The sequence below is a fragment of the Hypanus sabinus genome, chromosome 1 (genome assembly GCF_030144855.1).
Source record: "Hypanus sabinus isolate sHypSab1 chromosome 1, sHypSab1.hap1, whole genome shotgun sequence".
NCBI classification, from domain to species: Eukaryota; Metazoa; Chordata; class Chondrichthyes; order Myliobatiformes; family Dasyatidae; genus Hypanus; species Hypanus sabinus.
In genome coordinates this window covers 81,379,797-81,397,019 of record NC_082706.1, presented here as the reverse complement: position 1 = coordinate 81,397,019, position 17,223 = coordinate 81,379,797, and the positions used below count along the sequence as shown (strand labels likewise).

The 17,223-nt window shown below is 44.5% G+C and overlaps 1 protein-coding gene across 1 annotated transcript in view; it reads left to right on the top strand.

Moving 5' to 3' along the window:
• The first annotated feature begins 8,452 nt into the window (after positions 1–8,452).
• The window catches only part of LOC132395104 (uncharacterized), a 30,131-nt gene continuing 21,360 nt past the window's right edge, over positions 8,453–17,223 (top strand). Inside the window, exons 1-2 of the mRNA XM_059971417.1 lie at positions 8,453–8,690; positions 14,232–14,346. Of these exons, the coding sequence (XP_059827400.1) occupies positions 14,241–14,346 (106 nt within the window). The 5' untranslated portion in view covers positions 8,453–8,690; positions 14,232–14,240. The remainder of the gene's footprint in view (positions 8,691–14,231; positions 14,347–17,223) is intronic.

The following is a 17,223-nucleotide window of genomic DNA, read 5'->3' as shown; positions in this document are numbered from 1 at the left end:
GCAGGTCACCCTCGGGCAAGGTGTAGCTCCTGTTTAGTCCCTGGATCAGGGTCACTTGAAGCCAAGGCAGGAGGTGGTGGATGACTGTAGGAGCAGCTGGTGCAGATCATGAGTCCTGGTTATTCGACCACTGACGTCAGGCAATCCATCTCTAAAGAGTTATTGATATTGCCCAGAAGAAGGTAATGGCAAACCAGTTCTGCAGAAAGTTTGGCGAGAACACTCACAGTCGTGAGTCCAGGACTGCCTACATCATACGACACAGCATATAATGATGATGATGAGGTTTCCTCATTGGCTGCTTACACAGCAAATATGCAGGTATAAAGCTATAAAACAGAGCAGTCATATTGAAGGCACACTCAAAAACCGTGTCCTGGACAAAAATGTAGCAAAGTCAGATACTTGGTTTATTATTGATGAGGAATTTAATATTCTGCATGTATCAAAGTTAATAAGCTAAAATTCATTAAGTGGGTAATACAAATGCAGTGGAGATTTGGAATATATTCATCTAAGTCACATCAAGCAGAGTATATTATGAATATACTGGAGAAGGAACATTTCCAACATTGTTCATGTATCAATTCAATATTGTACCATCCACAGAATTAATTATTGATATAGCTATTTCTCAGTGAAGCCTTCTCTGAGATGTTCACTGCAGTGAATCAGGTTTCGGGACTATTACTGCAATGGTGGGGATATTTAATCACAATTCTCTCTCCCAGGGATCCTTGCTGAGCCAAGAGATCTTTTTAATTAATGTTAATGATAGTTACGATGAAGAGTTTTGAACTTACCATAAATCATTATGGTTGTTGCTAGTATTAAATGACAGAATTAATTGAGGATATCTCATAAATTGTCAGGATCATACATAATCCATTAAATCTTTTAAAGGTAGAGAAGAGTTGTTCCTCATAGCAGCACTTCATTCATCATAAGGCTCAATGGCGCTGGGCCTGTACTCACTGGAGTTTAGAAGAATGAGGGGGATCTCATTGAAACCTACTGAATATTGAAAGGCCCAAATAGAGTGAATGTGGAGAGGATGATTCCCATAGTCTAGGATCTGAGAATGGAAGGACCGCCCTTTAGAAAAGAGAGGTGATGGAATTTCTTTAAGCAGAGGATGGTGAATGCAAGAAAATCATTTCCACAGATGGCTGCGAAAGCCAAGTCATTGTGGTGTGTTTATAGCAGATGTTGTTAGGTTCTTGATTAGTGAGGGTGACAAGGGTTAGGTGGAATGGGGTTGAGGGGGACAATAAACAAGCCATGATGATGTGGCGGAGCGCACTTGATGGGTCGAATCCCCTAATTCTGTCTTACATTCTATAAGATGAGGATGCAGGAGGCAAGATCAATAAGTTCATGAATGACAGAGTTGTTAATAGTGAGGAAGCTGCTGAGAGGTATCAATGTTTTTCTGAAATTGGCTGAGAAATGACACTTTAATCCAAATAAAGCAGAGTGATGCATCTTGGGAGCGCTGTTGAAGCCGGGATATGCACTATGAGTTGGATGGTCTCAGTGTAGCGAAGAACAGAGAACTTGGAGTACAAGTCAAACAGTCCTCGAAGGTGGCAATGCAGATAGGTCAACATGTTTGGGAAGGCAAAATGGACACTCATCTTCATTAGGTGGGGAAACGAATGTAAAAGTAATGAGGTTATGTTCCTTCTTTATAAAACTCTGCTCAGACCTTAACAGCTTTGGTCATCAAGATATATGGTAGGAGGTGGTAGAAATGATGCAGAGGGGATTAAGCAGGATATGGCCTGAGATAGAGCAGTCCTTTTATGAGGAGAGACTGAAGAAGTTATGTCTGTCCTCCCTAGGATGGAAGAGGTTAAGAGGGGACATGTATAACATTATGATGGCTATGGAAAGGGTAGAGTGCAGGAAACTTCTCCCCACATCAGAAGAGATAAATCTATAGGACGCAGGTATAGGGTAAGGTGGAAGAGATTTAGAGAGGATATGAGGGAGACCATCTTCTCTCAGAGGAGAGTGACTGAATGCACCACCTGAGAGAGTGGTTGAGACTGGTTTGCTAACAGCATTTGAGAAACGTCCAGATGGAAACTTGAATTATTTTAGCTTAGATGGTTTCATTGAGATCTCTTGGGTCTGGACATAACCGCAATGCTCCATTTTCCTTCTTCTTGCAAAACTATATAAGTTTATTTACACAACAAATACACAAAGTACACACATTAAGTATTTACAAGATAGTGAATAAATTCAAATTAAAATAGGATTATTACTGTCTATAAAACAGTCAATTTCCTTTTGCACAATGAGCTCACCCAGTCTGTTGGTTCTTCAGTTTTCCGTATGACATTTATCCATTCCCTGTGTGCTAGTTCTTGTTTAAGTTTGTCTCTAACTGCAAAAAGAAACTTCCCTGCATGCCTGGACAGCAGCAGCTACTGCCTCATCTACGTGAATTTTGTGTACACCAGGTAAGCACCTGAGACCCTCAATGACACCTTGTACTGTTCTGTGAGTGAAGTGTGGAAACTTTTGGTCCGTGAAGTCACTACGAAAACTCTTTTCACCAGGTTGGGCTTTTCACATGCACTCAGACCTAATATTGGCTGTGCCTTCAATTTTTACAGGAGCTGTGCCTTCAATTTTTCAATGGTTTCTCCTGCTCTGCTGGCCGCTAAATATATATTGAATCGCTGTTTGCAGCATTTCCAGTTATCCATTAGATTGCCAGTAAACTGAAGTTCCACTCAGAAAGCATTGCCTATGATTGGACCACAGAGTTAACACGACGAATATTAATTTTTAAACTAGCATCAAATAAATACCACGTAAACTGTGAACACATTGTGAAATCAGGCTCCATTGATAGATATATTAATAAGAAATGGTGGACTTGACAATGACATCTGGGAACAGCGCTTCCGAACTCCCTCCAGTCCACAGTGTCCTGCCTCAACTTTTCCCTCAGCCTAACTTGGACCTACTGCAGTTCCTCAACCAATGCAAACTACTGTGGTTGCTGGAAATTTCAAATTACCGTAAATTCCGGACTATAAGCCGCTACTTTTTTCCCACGCTTTGAACACTGCGGCAACACTGCGGCCTATACTACGGTGCGGCTAATGCATGTTTTTTTTTCATGCCGCCAAAAACATTTTGTCTCGTAACAGTAGACCAATAAAATTGATGAGTAGTTCACAGAGGTCCAATGAAATTGTACGATAAATCAAGTGCACTTTCACAATTAAATTATTGTAAATCAGTCATTTGTACTCACCCTCATCAACATGGAAAACACTCGAAGAAAAGCATATGATGCAGCTTTTAAGTTAAAGGCAATGAATCTGGCGGTTGAAGAAGGAAATCGAGCTGCTGCACATAATCTTGGCATAAATGAATCGATGGTGAGACGGTGGAGATGCCAGCATGAAGAACTGAGTCAATGCAAAAAGACGACAAAAGCTTTCAGAGGTAATCATAGCAGATGGCCCGAACTTGAAAACCTTCTTGAAGACTGGGTTAACACACAGAGAGCAGGCGGCCGCGGTGTTTCCACCGTGCAGATCAGACTGAAGGCTAAAGCAATCGCCACCAAAATGAAAATCGAAGATTTTAGAGGTGGGCCATCGTGGTGTTTTAGATTTATGAGACGAAAAGGCCTGTTCGTCAGGGTACGCACGACTCTGTGTCAGCAGCTCCCTCCCGACCACGAGGAAAAACTTGCTAACTTCCGCACATTCACTCAAACAAAGACAGCGGAGAATTCCATCGGGCCAGATGATATCATAAATATGGATGAAGTACCTTTGACGTTTGACCTGCCTCTCACTCGGACTGTTAATAAAAAAGGTGACTCGTCCATCACACTGAAAACAAGTGGCCATGAGAGAACGCATTTTACTTGTATCCTGAGCTGCACAGCATCCGGACTAAAGCTTCCACCGATGGTGATTTTTAAGCGGCTGACAATGAAAGTTTAGTGAAAGCTGCCATCAAGAATACAAACTCAATTCCAGCTGTGATTCTTGGGGGCACCACGGAGTATTTGCAGTCACTGGACATCAGCGTGAACCGGGCATTTAAAGTGGCGCTGCGCGTTGAGTGGGAGGCTTGGATGACGAGCGGCGAGAAATCCTTTACCAAAACAGGACGCATGTGAAGAGCATCTTTAACTCAAGTCTGCCAGTGGATCCTAAATGCGAGGAGCCATGTCACAACATCCACCATCACCAGCGGGTTTTGAAAGGCTGGACTGCTGCATGATGAAGAGGACCACGTGCGCTCAAGTGAGAGCGACAACGAAGAGACGGAAGTGAGTGACGAGATCCTGAGGTTTTATTCAATTCGGACACTGAAGGACTTTGATGGTTTTAGTGTGCAAGAGGAAGATGAAGAAGGCGATCAATAACTTTTCCTGGTAGGCTGCAGTATATAAATTTTTTTTACCAGTCGTTAGGAGATATTGGAATGTTGTTCGTGCACTGTTCAGTGAAAAAGTATACGTAACGTAATTTGTGTGTTACCGATACGTGTGTATATTTAAAAGTAGCTGTGTTACAGGCACTGTTCGAAAAAAAGCATTTGCAATATGTATTTGTTTATGTTACCATACGGATTTAATTAAAAGTTAAAAAATCCTCACGTGTAATATCTTCCTGTGTAAATATCTCATATTACAACGTGGGACACCTGCGGCTTAAAATCCGGTGCGGCCTGTACAAGTACAAAATTGATTTTCTTTCTAAAATTAGAGCGTGCGGCTTTTAATCAGATGCTCTCTGTAGTCCGGAATCTACGGTAATGCAGAAGATGCTGGCAACATTGACAGCTCAGGAAACATCTATCTCTGCTGAAAGGTAATTATCCGGAGACATCAGCTCTGCTCCTTGCTCTATTCTCTCACTCTTCTTGAGGCTGACTAGTTGAACATTTCCAGAAGTTTACTGTTATTGTCCCATCTCAGTCAACCAATTCAGCAAAGAAACGGGTATTTTTGACTGGATTCACTGAATAGTTAACTGATTTGATCACAAGAACAGAAGTCTTGTTAAATGTTGCATGCTATAAAATTTCAGATTTATTTAGTTTGGGAAATTTTCATTTACTTGGGAATTACCCTTGTATTACAAAAACAGCATGGCACTCAGTGGCCACATTATTAGCTACCCTGTACAGCTGCTCATTAAAGCAAATATCATATCAACTTATCATGTGGCAGCAACTCAAGGCAGAGAAGACTGAAGACACGGTCAAGTTGTTGCTCAGGCCAAACATCAGAAAGGGGAAGAAATGTTACCTATGTGACTTTGACAATGGAATGAATGTTGGTGCCAGACGGGATGGTTTGAGTGTCTCAGAAACTGCTGATCTCCTAGGATTTTCACATACACCAGTCTCTGGAGTTTACAAAGAAGGGGGTGAAAAGCAGAAAAAATAAATAAATCCAGTGAGTAACAGTTCTGTGGGCAAAATTGCCTTGTTAATGAGAAAGGCCAAACTGGTTCAAGCTGACCGGAAGGCGACAGTAACCACGCATTATATCTGTAGAGTGCAGAAGCACATCTCCGAATGCGCAATATATTTAGCCTTGAAGTGCTTGGGCTGCAGCAGCAGAAGACAATGAGTGTACACTCAGTGGCTATTTCATTAGACACAGGATTTATTACTGAATGGCCACTGAGTGTATGAGGGGTGATTGGCCACAAACTTATCAATCACCCCTCGTATGTTTACATATAAGTAACTCAATGGACAAGAGACTCTAGGCAAAAATCTTAAGAACTGCAGATGTTGTGTTTTGTGTTGAGTTCTGGTCACCCAGTTACAGTAAAGATGCCATTAAACTGTAAAGGGTGCACAGCAGAATTATGAGGATAAGACTGCAAGATGTAGGAGCAGAATTATGTCATTCAGCCCATCGAGTCTGCTCCATCATTCCATCACAGCTGATTCATAATCCCTTTCAACCCCATTCTCCTGCCTTCACCCCATAACCTTTGACACCCTTACTAGTCGAAAACCTATCAACCTCCACTTTAAATATACGCAGTGACTTGACATTCACAGGCACCTGTGGCAATGAATTCCACAGATTCACCACCTTCTGGCTAAAGAAATTCTTCCTCATCTCTGTTCGAAAGGGGCGTCTTTGTATTCTGAGGCTGTGCCCTTTGGTCCTAGACTCCCCCACAGCTGGAAACATCCTCTCAATACCCACTCTGTATAGGGTATTCAATAGATTTCAATGAGATTCCATCCTCATTCTTGAAAATTCGAGTGAGTAAAGGCTCAGGGCTGTCAAACGGTCATCAGAACTATCGTTAGTGCCTGAACAACGGAGAGAGGTTGAGCAGTTGTTACTCTATTTATTGGAGTGTTGCAGGATAAGGGGTGACCTTATAAAAGGGTACATTATGATGGGCATAAATAGAATGAATACACATAGTCTTTCTCCTGGGGTATGGAATTGAGAACTCGAGGAAAGAACTTCACAGTGAGAGGGGAGAGGTTGAAATGGAACTTAAGGGTCAACTTCTTCACCCATAGGGTGGTCAGTATATGGAATGAGCTGTCAGACCAAGTGGTTACAACAGGAATATTATTAACATCTAAGGAACACTTAGACAGGTACATGGACAGGTAATGTTGGGCCAAACTGGGACAAATGGGACAGGCTTAGATGGGAACCTTCTTCTACGTGGATCACTTTGGTCTTAAAGCCTCTTTCCCTGTTGGAAAATTGAACTAAAAGCAGACCATGCAGGAAACCCTTCACAGGAGAGGCAGTGCTTGTGGGAAGAGAAAGGACAGTTAGTGTTTCAGTTCTGGGTCCCATTGGCAGAACTGGATAAAAGAGCAAGAACCAGTTATTAACATGAGAAAGTCTGCAGATGCTGGAAACCCAAAGCAACACACACACACACACACACACACACACAGCAGGTCAGGCAGCACCTATGGAATTGAACAGATAGGGTTGAAAAGGAAGGGGGAAGGTGTCAGGAAGGAGGAAGGAGTTTAGCTGGAAGGCGATATGTGAAGCCAGGTGGTTGAGAAAGATTAAGAGTTGGAGAAGAAGAGATCTGATAGGAGAGGACAGTGGACGATAGGAATAAAAGGAAGGAAGAGGGGACCCAGGAGGCAGTAATAGGCCAGTGAGAAAATATAAAAGGTCAGGGGGAGGGGAATTAGCTTATCAGAAGGAGGAATTGATATTCGTACTGTCAGGTTGGATGCTACCCAGTTGCTAGATAAGGTGTTGCTCCTCTACTCTGAAGGTGGAGAACGAGGCCATGGACCGACACATGGGAACGGGACGGGAATCGGAATTGAAACATTTGGCCACCGTGAAGTGGTGGATGGTGTGGAGGTGCTGGACGCAGCGGCCCCCCAGTTTACGACAGGTCTCACCAATGTAGAAGGAGGCCGCATCGGGAGCTCCCAGCAAGTTCGTAGGTGAAGCATTGCTTCGCCTGGAAGGACTGTTTGGTGCTCTGATGGAGGTGAGAGAGGAGGTATGTGCTTTCGATTGTACGGGGGATCTCAGCATTTACCGCCATTTGACTGCAGTGACAAGGGAGCACCAGGTACAGGAGTGGTGGGGACGCTTGACTTCGTAACTGTGTGTGTGTGTGTGTGTGTGTGTGTGTGTGTGAGAGAGAGAGAGTATATGTGTGTGAAAGAGAGAGAGAGTGTGTGTGTGTGTGTGTGTGTGAAAGAGAGAGAGAGAGTGTGTGTGAAAGAGAGAGAGAGTGTGTGTGTGAAAGAGAGAGAGTGTGTGTGTGAAAGAGAGAGTGTGAAAGAGAGAGAGTGTGTGTGTGAGAGTGTGTGTGTGTGAAAGAGAGAGTGTGTGTGTGAGAGTGTGTGTGTGTGAAAGAGAGAGTGTGTGTGTGTGTGTGTGAAAGAGAGTGTGTGTGTGTGTGAAAGAGTGTGTGTGAAAGAGAGAGTGTGAAAGAGAGAGAGTGTGTGTGTGAGAGTGTGTGTGTGTGAAAGAGAGAGTGTGTGTGTGAAAGAGAGTGTGAAAGAGAGAGAGTGTGTGTGTGAGAGTGTGTGTGTGTGAAAGAGAGAGAGTGTGTGTGTGAGAGTGTGTGTGTGTGAAAGAGAGAGTGTGTGTGTGTGAGTGTGTGTGTGTGAAAGAGAGAGTGTGTGTGTGTGTGAAAGAGAGAGTGTGTGTGTGTGAAAGAGAGACAGTGTGTGTGTGAGAGAGTGTGTGTGTGAAAGAGAGAGTGTGAGAGAGAGAGTGTGTGTGTGAGAGACTGTGTGTGTGTGTGAGAGAGAGAGAGAGAGAGTGTGTGTGTGAAAGAGAGAGAGAGAGTGTGTGTGTGGACCGTTGTCAGTGTCACATCCTACAGTTTGTATACAGGACCTGGAGAGCTGCTGACGCCTGCACCATTGAGCTGTGGCATCCGGCGTGTGACATGTGCCGCTGAGTGAGGGAGCTCAGCTCTGCCGACTGGTAATTGCCCGAGTTACAGACTTGGCATCAGGTTACGCTCTGCCGGCCCCGCCCCTCCCTCCGATCGGGTTGTGTAACTCATTCCCGGGTGGGCTGTGCCTGTTATGAAAGCTGGTACTGACTTTCTAAAGTTCGCAAGCAACGTCCGTAGTGATTCGTTTTCGGTGCTGACTCTCCGGTAAACGTAGAAACGGCTTGCCGGCTCGTCCAAAGGAAGTTAGTCCTACTGAGTACAGTAAGTCTTTTCGCTCAGAGCCTGGGAATTCGCTTATGTAAGCAAATACGGATGCCTAATTTCGCTTACTCCGTGTTGATGAGATGTTGTTAATTTATTGGCATGGTCTTTATTTTGATTCGGCAGAATTACCCCAGATCAGAAGTGTATTAGAACAAATTGTACCCTTTTATTGACCTTCCCCCTCCAATCTTCCGTACAAGAGATTCTTCCCAAAGTCGACCCTCCCCTCACCCCACCAAAATAAATGTGGTCTTTACCTTTAAACACGTGTATTTTTAAGAATTCCCCTCAAGTGAGGACGTGGCCCATGCTCTTGTCAATCAGAGCAAAAGTATATTTGGTGAAATGTGGTTATTAGAGAGGCCATTGGTAGGCAAGCACACTGGAGACTGTGTTCAATACTTCATTCCTGTACGAAGGAATCTTTCAGCAGTCAACGTCAACTAGCATCGGACATCCGTCCCCAAGTTACCAGCTCATGCCAGTACTTCTGGAGGAGGCCATGGAGCTTGGCACTTTAACAAAACGGGGCTGTTATGTTTTGTCACTAATCAAAAAGAAGTGGAAGTGCTGGCGATAGCTCAAATATGCTTGTTTTTTTTTGCTTTAGTGATTTATGCAAATAAAACGTGGTGAGGTGATGACTTATGCCATCTCGTATTTTTTCATATAACTTGTAATTAATTATGTAAACTAACAAGAATGCTTAATCAAACAATATATTCACATTATTGCTCATATATATAATACAACTTCTATAAAGCTACTATAAAGATATCCAGAGCAAATCAAAATGTAATTGTACCATCCAAACCTGAAGATATAATCGCTGTGGAGGCGTTGGTACTTTGGTGGGAGAACATCTTACCTGAGAGCTAGGAAGGTCCCTGTGTTTCCCAAGTGAGGCTTGTGGCTGCGAAACGATCTTAGGTTCTGGGACCTCCTCCTTGGTGGTTGACTATCGGACTGCAGGAAGTGGATTTGACAGCTGTGGACACCTTTCTTCTGGATGTGTTGGCATCCTGAACAGTGCTCAATCTGCTGAGCCATCCAAGGCCATAGACAGAGCTTTGATGCACTATTTTCATTTTGGCCACACCTAGATGCCTAGCAGGTAGCTCCTCTAACACTTTAGCTCTCAGCTTAGATGGTACAAAGACTCTCAGTCTCCACATGAAGCAGCCCTGATCAAGGGCAAACACAGGGGAACTGGGATTTCTGGTGCACACTCCAGCTACTTTGGGTGCCATGTAGATCTGAGACAGTGGGGGATCTTTTCTAGTTTCCCTTTAGATCATCTCTGCCATGGTAGGGAGTCTGTCAATTTGCATTTGGGAGAATACGTCAAGACGACTGCACTGACGCTGCCTCCTGCACGCATGCTGAGCTCGTTGACTTCTTTAACTTTGCCTCCCAACTTTCACCCTGCCCTCAAATTTACCTGGTCTATTTCTGAGACCTCCCTCCCCTTTCTTGATCTTTCTGTCTCCATCTCTGGAGACAGCTTATCTACTGATATCTACTATAAGCCTACTGACTCTCACAGCTACCTGGACTATTCCTCATCACACCCTGTCTCTTGCTATCCCCTTCTCACAATTCCTCCGTCTCCGCCGCATCTGCTCTCAGGATGTGGCTTTTCATTCCAGGACGAAGGAGATGTCTTCCTTTTTTAAACAAAGGGGCTTCCCTTCTTCCACCATCAACTCTGCTCTCAAACGCATCTCTCCCATTTCCTGCACATCTGCTGTCACCCCATCTGCCCACCACCCCACTCAGGATAGGGTTCCCCTTGTCCTCATCTACCACCCCACCAGCCTCCGGATCCAACATATAATTCTCCATAACTTCTGCCACCTCCAACAGGACCCCACTACCAAGCACATCTTTTCCTCCCCTCCCTTTCTGCTTCCCACAGGGATCGCTCCCTATGCGACTCCCTTGTCCACTCATTCCCCCCCATCCCTTCCCACCGATCTCCCTCCCGGCACTTATCCTTGCAAGCAGAACAAGTGCTACACCTGCCCTTACACTTCCTCCCTCACCACCATTCGGGGCACCAGACAGTCCTTCCAGGTGAGGCGACACTTCACCTGTGAGTCAGCTGGTGCGGTATACTGTGTCCGGTGGTCCCGGTGTGGCCTTTTATATATATTGGTGAGACCCTACGCAGACTGGGAGACTGTTTCACGGAACACCTACGCTCTGTCAGCCAGAGAAAGCAGGATCTCCCAGTGGCCACACATTTTAATTCCACGTCCCATTCCCATTCTGATATGTCTATCCATGGCCTCCTCTACTGTCAAGATGAATCCACACTCAGGTTGGAGGAACAACACCTTATATACCATCTGGGTAGCCTTAAAACTGATGGCATGAACACTGACTTCTCTAATTTCCGTTAATGTCCCTCCTCCCCTTCTTACCCCATCCCTGATATATTTAGTTTTTTTCCCCTCCCTTTTTTTTCCTCTCTCTGCCCATTACTCTGCCTGTTCTCCATCTCCCTCTGGTGTTCCCTTTCCCCTTTCTTTCACCCTAGGCCTCCCATCCCATGATCCTTTCCCTTCTCCAGCTCTGTATCCCTTTTGCCAATCACCTTTCCAGCTCTTAGCTTCACCCCACCCCCTCCAGTCTTCTCCTATCATTTCATATTTTCCCCTCCCACTCCTACTTTCAAATCTCTTACTATCTCTCCTTTCAGTTAGTCCTGACGAAGGGTCTCGGCCCGAAACATCGACAGTGCTTCTCCCTATAGATGCTACCTGGCCTGTTGCGTTCCACCAGCATTTTGTGTGTGTTGCTTGAATTTCCAGCATCTGCAGATTTCCTCGTGTTTGTCAAGAGGAGTGTCGTCTTTTGTAAATTTTTCAGGTATTTCCTTTCCCAAGGGTAAAAGGGACAATCCATCAGCATTTACGTGGTTACTTGACTTCTTGAATTCAATCTTGCAATTGTGTCTTCCAAGAAACAGTCCATCTCTGCTTTCATTCAGCTGTTGTTAGCGGAACAACCTTCTGTGGATTAAAAATGGACTCTAGTGGTTGATGATCAGTAATGAGGGTAAACTCCTTACCATTGAGTATCGGTTGAAACGTTTTACACCCCGAACCAGACTCAAAGCTTTTCTCTCAATCTGTGCATCATTTTTCTGTGCAGCGGTAAGGGAACGTGATGCAAAGGCTACGGGGTGTTCACTTCTGTCACTCATAACACGTGACATGACTGCATCTATACCATAAGGCGAGGTGTCACAAGCAAGCGTCGTTGGATGATGTGGATCATAATGTGTGGGTATAGTATCTGACGTCAGTGTTTCCTTTGCCTTTCGAAAGCCACACACTGCTTTGTCCGTACCATTTCTTCCTGATCTGTCATAATGAGTTCAAGGGGTGGAGCTCAGTAGCCAGGTTTGGCAGGAACCTGTTATGGTAATTGACAAATCGTGAGAAGGATTGCAACTGCGACATATACTTTGGCCTTGGGACATCCAACATTGCTTGAATTTTCTCTGCAAACTTGTGTAACTGTTTGTGTGTCAATGGTATGACTAGTGTAAGTGATGCTTGGTTTAAAGAATTCATACTTGTGTCATGCTCTTTACCCATAATCTTCTAATCTTTTTCACACTGTCTTGAGATTGTGGAGATGTTCTTTGTCATTCTTACCAGTAACAATGACATTATCCAGGTCATACTACGAGCCTGACAACCTTGCAGCATCTGTTCCATTTCTGTAGGTGCAGATGCTACTCCAAAATTGAGCCTTCTTTGGCATCTGTTAGTCTCGTGAGACCATGGATCTGTGCCTGGAAAATCTTGCTTCTCTCTGTTGGTGGAGCAGCATCTGCTGTGGCTGTCGAGACCCGCACGGGAGTGACAGTCTCGGCTGCAGCGACTGCATTTGAAGGCGCTGTCCTCCGGTGTTGTCTTGGTGCTGCTTTTTCAGAGAGTGCATTTTTCTTCAGCAGCAAGCCTCAGCTTCTCTTCTCCTCCTTTTAGACCTCTGCATATTTCCGCTCTCCAGCGAGAGCGATCGCTTGCAATGTCCTCCCACCTCTGCGTAGTTCCGTCCTCCAGCGAGAGCGATCGCTTGCAATGTCCTCCCACCTCTGCGTAGTTCCACCCTCCAGCGAGAGCGATCGTTTGCAATGTCCTCCCACCTCTGCGTAGTTCCACCCTCCAGCGAGAGCGATCGCTTGCAATGTCCTCCCACCTCTGCGTAGTTCCACCCTCCAGCGAGAGCGATCGCTTGCAATGTCCTCCCACCTCTGCGTAGTTCCGTCCTCCAGCGAGAGCGATCACTTGCAATGTCCTCCCACCTCTGCGTAGTTCCGTCCTCCAGCGAGAGCGATCGCTTGCAATGTCCTCCCACCTCTGCATAGTTCCACCCTCCAGCGAGAGCGATCGTTTGCAATGTCCTCCCACCTCTGCATAGTTCCACCCTCCAGCGAGAGCGATCGCTTGCAATGTCCTCCCACCTCTGCATAGTTCCGTCCTCCCACCTCTGCGTATTTCCACCCTCCAGCGAGAGCGATCGCTTGCAATGTCCTCCCACCTCTGAGTAGTTCCACCCTCCAGCGAGAGCGATCGCTTGCAATGCCCTCCCACCTCTGCATAGTTCCGTCCTCCAGCGAGAGCGATCGCTTGCAATGTCCTCCCACCTCTGCGTAGTTCCATCCTCCAGCGAGAGCGATCGCTTGCAATGTCCTCCCACCTCTGCGTAGTTCCGTCCTCCAGCGAGAGCGATCGCCTGCAATGTCCTCCCACCTCTGCGTAGTTCCACCCTCCAGCGAGAGCGATCGTTTGCAATGTCCTCCCACCTCTGCGTAGTTCCGCTATCCAGCGAGAGCGATCGCTTGCAATGTCCTCCCACCGCTGCGTAGTTTGTTGGTTTAGTTGGAGCAGTACAACTTTTAAGCAATCTCTATTCCTTTCCACCGAATGCACAAGGCAAAACTGCAACACAGCAATTGGCTATTTCAGTTGCTTCAAAATACTGCTCAGTTCTCGCAGTATACAATATCCAGGTATCTCTTCTGTAATCGAATGTGTTTACCTTTCGGATGTAGCCGGTAATGTGTGATTTTTTATTTATGATTATTATTAGCCTGTGCTCACTTTTTATGAACCCATGGATTTGATCTATTTTCTGTCTGTTTTTTAACTCCACCGTCTCTGTCACGTGCTGTGCTTCTCTGTACCTCAAATGCCTCACTGTGCTATTTTAATTTACATGTTTTGCTGCACCTTTTTAAAAAACTCTAATGTCTTCCTGCACTTCAGAAGGTAGGTACTCATCTCAGGTTTGTTTAAAACTTACGCGCCATCACTGTGGTGAACACCAAACTCCAATAGCTCAAGCTGTAATAGTGTTGCATTTATCACTGTGTTACCATTGCACCCAATAATATTTCATCTAACATTGGAATGGATTCTTGGTCAACTGCACTATTAGAATCTATGATTTAAAATAAATTTGTTCTCTTTTTTTTGTACCAATTCACTATGCTAATATTCAATTAAATTGATCAATTAGGATTTCTAAATGGCCAAGATAAACGTATGGAGGATTTGCCTTCTGGTCTTCACCTTAGTAGTCTACATCATCACCTTGGTTATGAACGCTCTTGCAGGGAGTGGACCAAAATCAGGTAGGAAAAGCATGATTCTGCTATGTGAAACTAGAGAATATCTGAGAACATGATTTGGGACACAGTTAAATCCACTTAACCTACTTTGATGAGTAGAATAAGTTTGTTTATCACAGAAATGGATTGTATAATTGTCATGCTCTTATTTGGTTGGAATTTTAATTGGAAGATTTAAGTCAGTAATCATCCAGATTTGGAAATCTGTTACAATTCCTTTGCCGCTTTGTCAAAATCCTTTATTTGAAGATTAACTTTATTTGTCACATGTACATTAAAAAAGCAGTGAATTGCATTGTTGGCGTGAGCGGCCAACACAGTCTGAATGTGCTGGACGCAGCCTGCGAGTGTTGCCATGCTCCCAGCAGCGAAGTATCATGCCCACAACTTTTCACTCCAACTTGTCTGTCTTTGGAGAGAGGGAGTTTTGTGTTCACTCGCTTATAAATGCTGATGAGACCCAAAGCCAGAAAACAGAACCTTTATTCAGTAAAACCATCCAGTTACAAACATCTCAAGAATGCATCCCAAAGAATGACTATTTAAACTGTTTACACAAGAACATTCGAGACATTATTTGGAACCATGGCTAACCAATGAAATTTAGCCTGGGATTAATTGTTTCAGCTCACCATAACAGAGAGGAAACCGAAAGAACCTCCATTTCATGTAGATTGAGCTCATCTACATGGAATGTTGCCATAGAAAAGTAACATCCATCATCAAAGATCCTCACCACCCAGGCCCTGCTCTCTTCTCACTGCTGCCATCAGGTAGAAGGTACAAGTGCCTCAGGACTCACACCACCAGGTTCAACAGCAGTTACCACCCCTCAACCATCGGGCTCTTGAACAACAGGGAATAACTACACTCATTCCACTTCTGGAGTTCCCACAACCAATGATCTCACTTTAGGACTCTATCTTGTTATTTCATGCTTTCATTATTTATTGCTGTTTATTTATATTTGCATTTGCACAGTTTGTTTTTCATTGATCCTGTTTAGTTACTGTTCGTTAGACTCGCTAAGTATGTCCACAGGAATAAAGAATCTCAGGGTTGTATGTGGTGTTATGTATGCATTCTGATATTATTTTTTTATTTTGAACTTTGATCTTTTTGAACTTCTGAATTTTGCACCTGAAGGGAATCCAAGTGGTTATGGGGAGAAAGTAAAAACTTCTTCCAGACAGCAGCTGTAAAGCATTGTGCTAACTGTTATGCTACTGTGCTGCTGTCACCTGACAACAACGTGAAGGTACAACTACCAGATGGACTACAGTAACTCGAGACACTCATCACAGTCAACTCATGTAATTCGCGTTGGGTGATGAGTTCTAGCCTTGTTAGCAGCATTGGAGTCACTTAAAGTTAATCATTTTAAAATGTGATCTTACCACCCATATAAATAGCCTTCATGATTCCTTTTTCCCAGCACAGAATATGCCTAAGAGGCATTGATCTTTACATTTACTCCTGGTGGACTCCACTGTCTTGCACCTTTATAGTGTGCACAACAACTGCATGTTCAAGTACCTTCTGAAGATCCGTGAATGCAATATTAAGGGGCTGAAATCTTGTCAGTGCTCCCTGTGGACATGGGGTTACTTCTTGCATGCATGCCAAGACATTCAGCTCCTTCTCCTCTACACCATTCTCTACACTCTTTGTGCAATCCCACTGATTGCCAAAGATCCAGTTTGGAATGAACTATCTCTGCTTCGAGTTCAACTGTGCTAAGTTCATTTCAGGCACAGTCACAATCTGGCTCATTCACAAATAGCTCCATAAATTTGCTTGGGCACAGTTTCAGACTAAATTATCTTGTTTTTAATCTGTACTATTCTGTTGTGTTGGAAATGAGAAAGAATCTTTGGGTTTCAAGGCAAGAGCTCTGGACACACAGTTTTAATAATAAGGAGTTTATTTACAAGGGGAGAAAAAGCATGGGAACAACACAAGCGGCTATAATATTTGCAAAATCGTGCTTAGAATAGAGGAGCGTGGGAAAAGTTGGATCTGCAGTACAATACATGGGAAAACGGTGTGGGGACGGAGCACAGGTACACATACAAGCAAGGAAAAAGTAAATACAATATCTGCCCCCCTTGGCTATGGGCAAACACGGCTCTTTGCCAAAGGGACAACAATAAACGCTCCCACAACCCTATTCAATGCACACCTTACCACGTGTCTCCAGCGCTGTTCTGCAGCCTTCAGCCCGGACTGAAGCAGGGTGGTCCCTCAAGGATGGCAAAAGAGAGCAAGCCAAGCACGTGTAGCACCCTTTATAGGTCAGGGGGCCAACGACTTGGTGCTAGACAGGTTAACCCAATTAAGGTGGCCAATGGTTAAGTGTGCATTGGTTAGTTGGAGGGGGGGGGGCGAAATGTTGACTGGCAGGTGGTGTGACCTCCGACCAGGTGAGGGCAGTGCTGTCATGGGACAGGCACGGCTATATACCTCTATAACATTTTTTTCAACATTCTGCCTGATCCAGCTTGCCTGCCACCAAAATAATTGTCCATGGCTTAGCCTGCACTACATTGATGAAGATGTTATTATGGTGCTCTTTGTGTAGCCTTCATTTTTCATAAATTTGAGGTGCCCCAAAACTCTGCTCTTTGTATCCTGTTCTATACCGAGTCTTAGATATTTATCTCCATTGTTGCCCATTTCCAGTCGGTATCTCAAATAATAATACCGTATATTGCCTATAGTTTCTCGGTGGGATAATTGCACAATGTTGAGGTTTGCACATTGCATCACAACGCCAGTTGTACAATTAGGGTTCAATCCCCACAGCTGTCCGTAAAGAGTAACAAGTTCTCCCTGGGCTTCCTCTGGTGCTCCAGCTCAGGAGTGAGACAGGTCAACTAG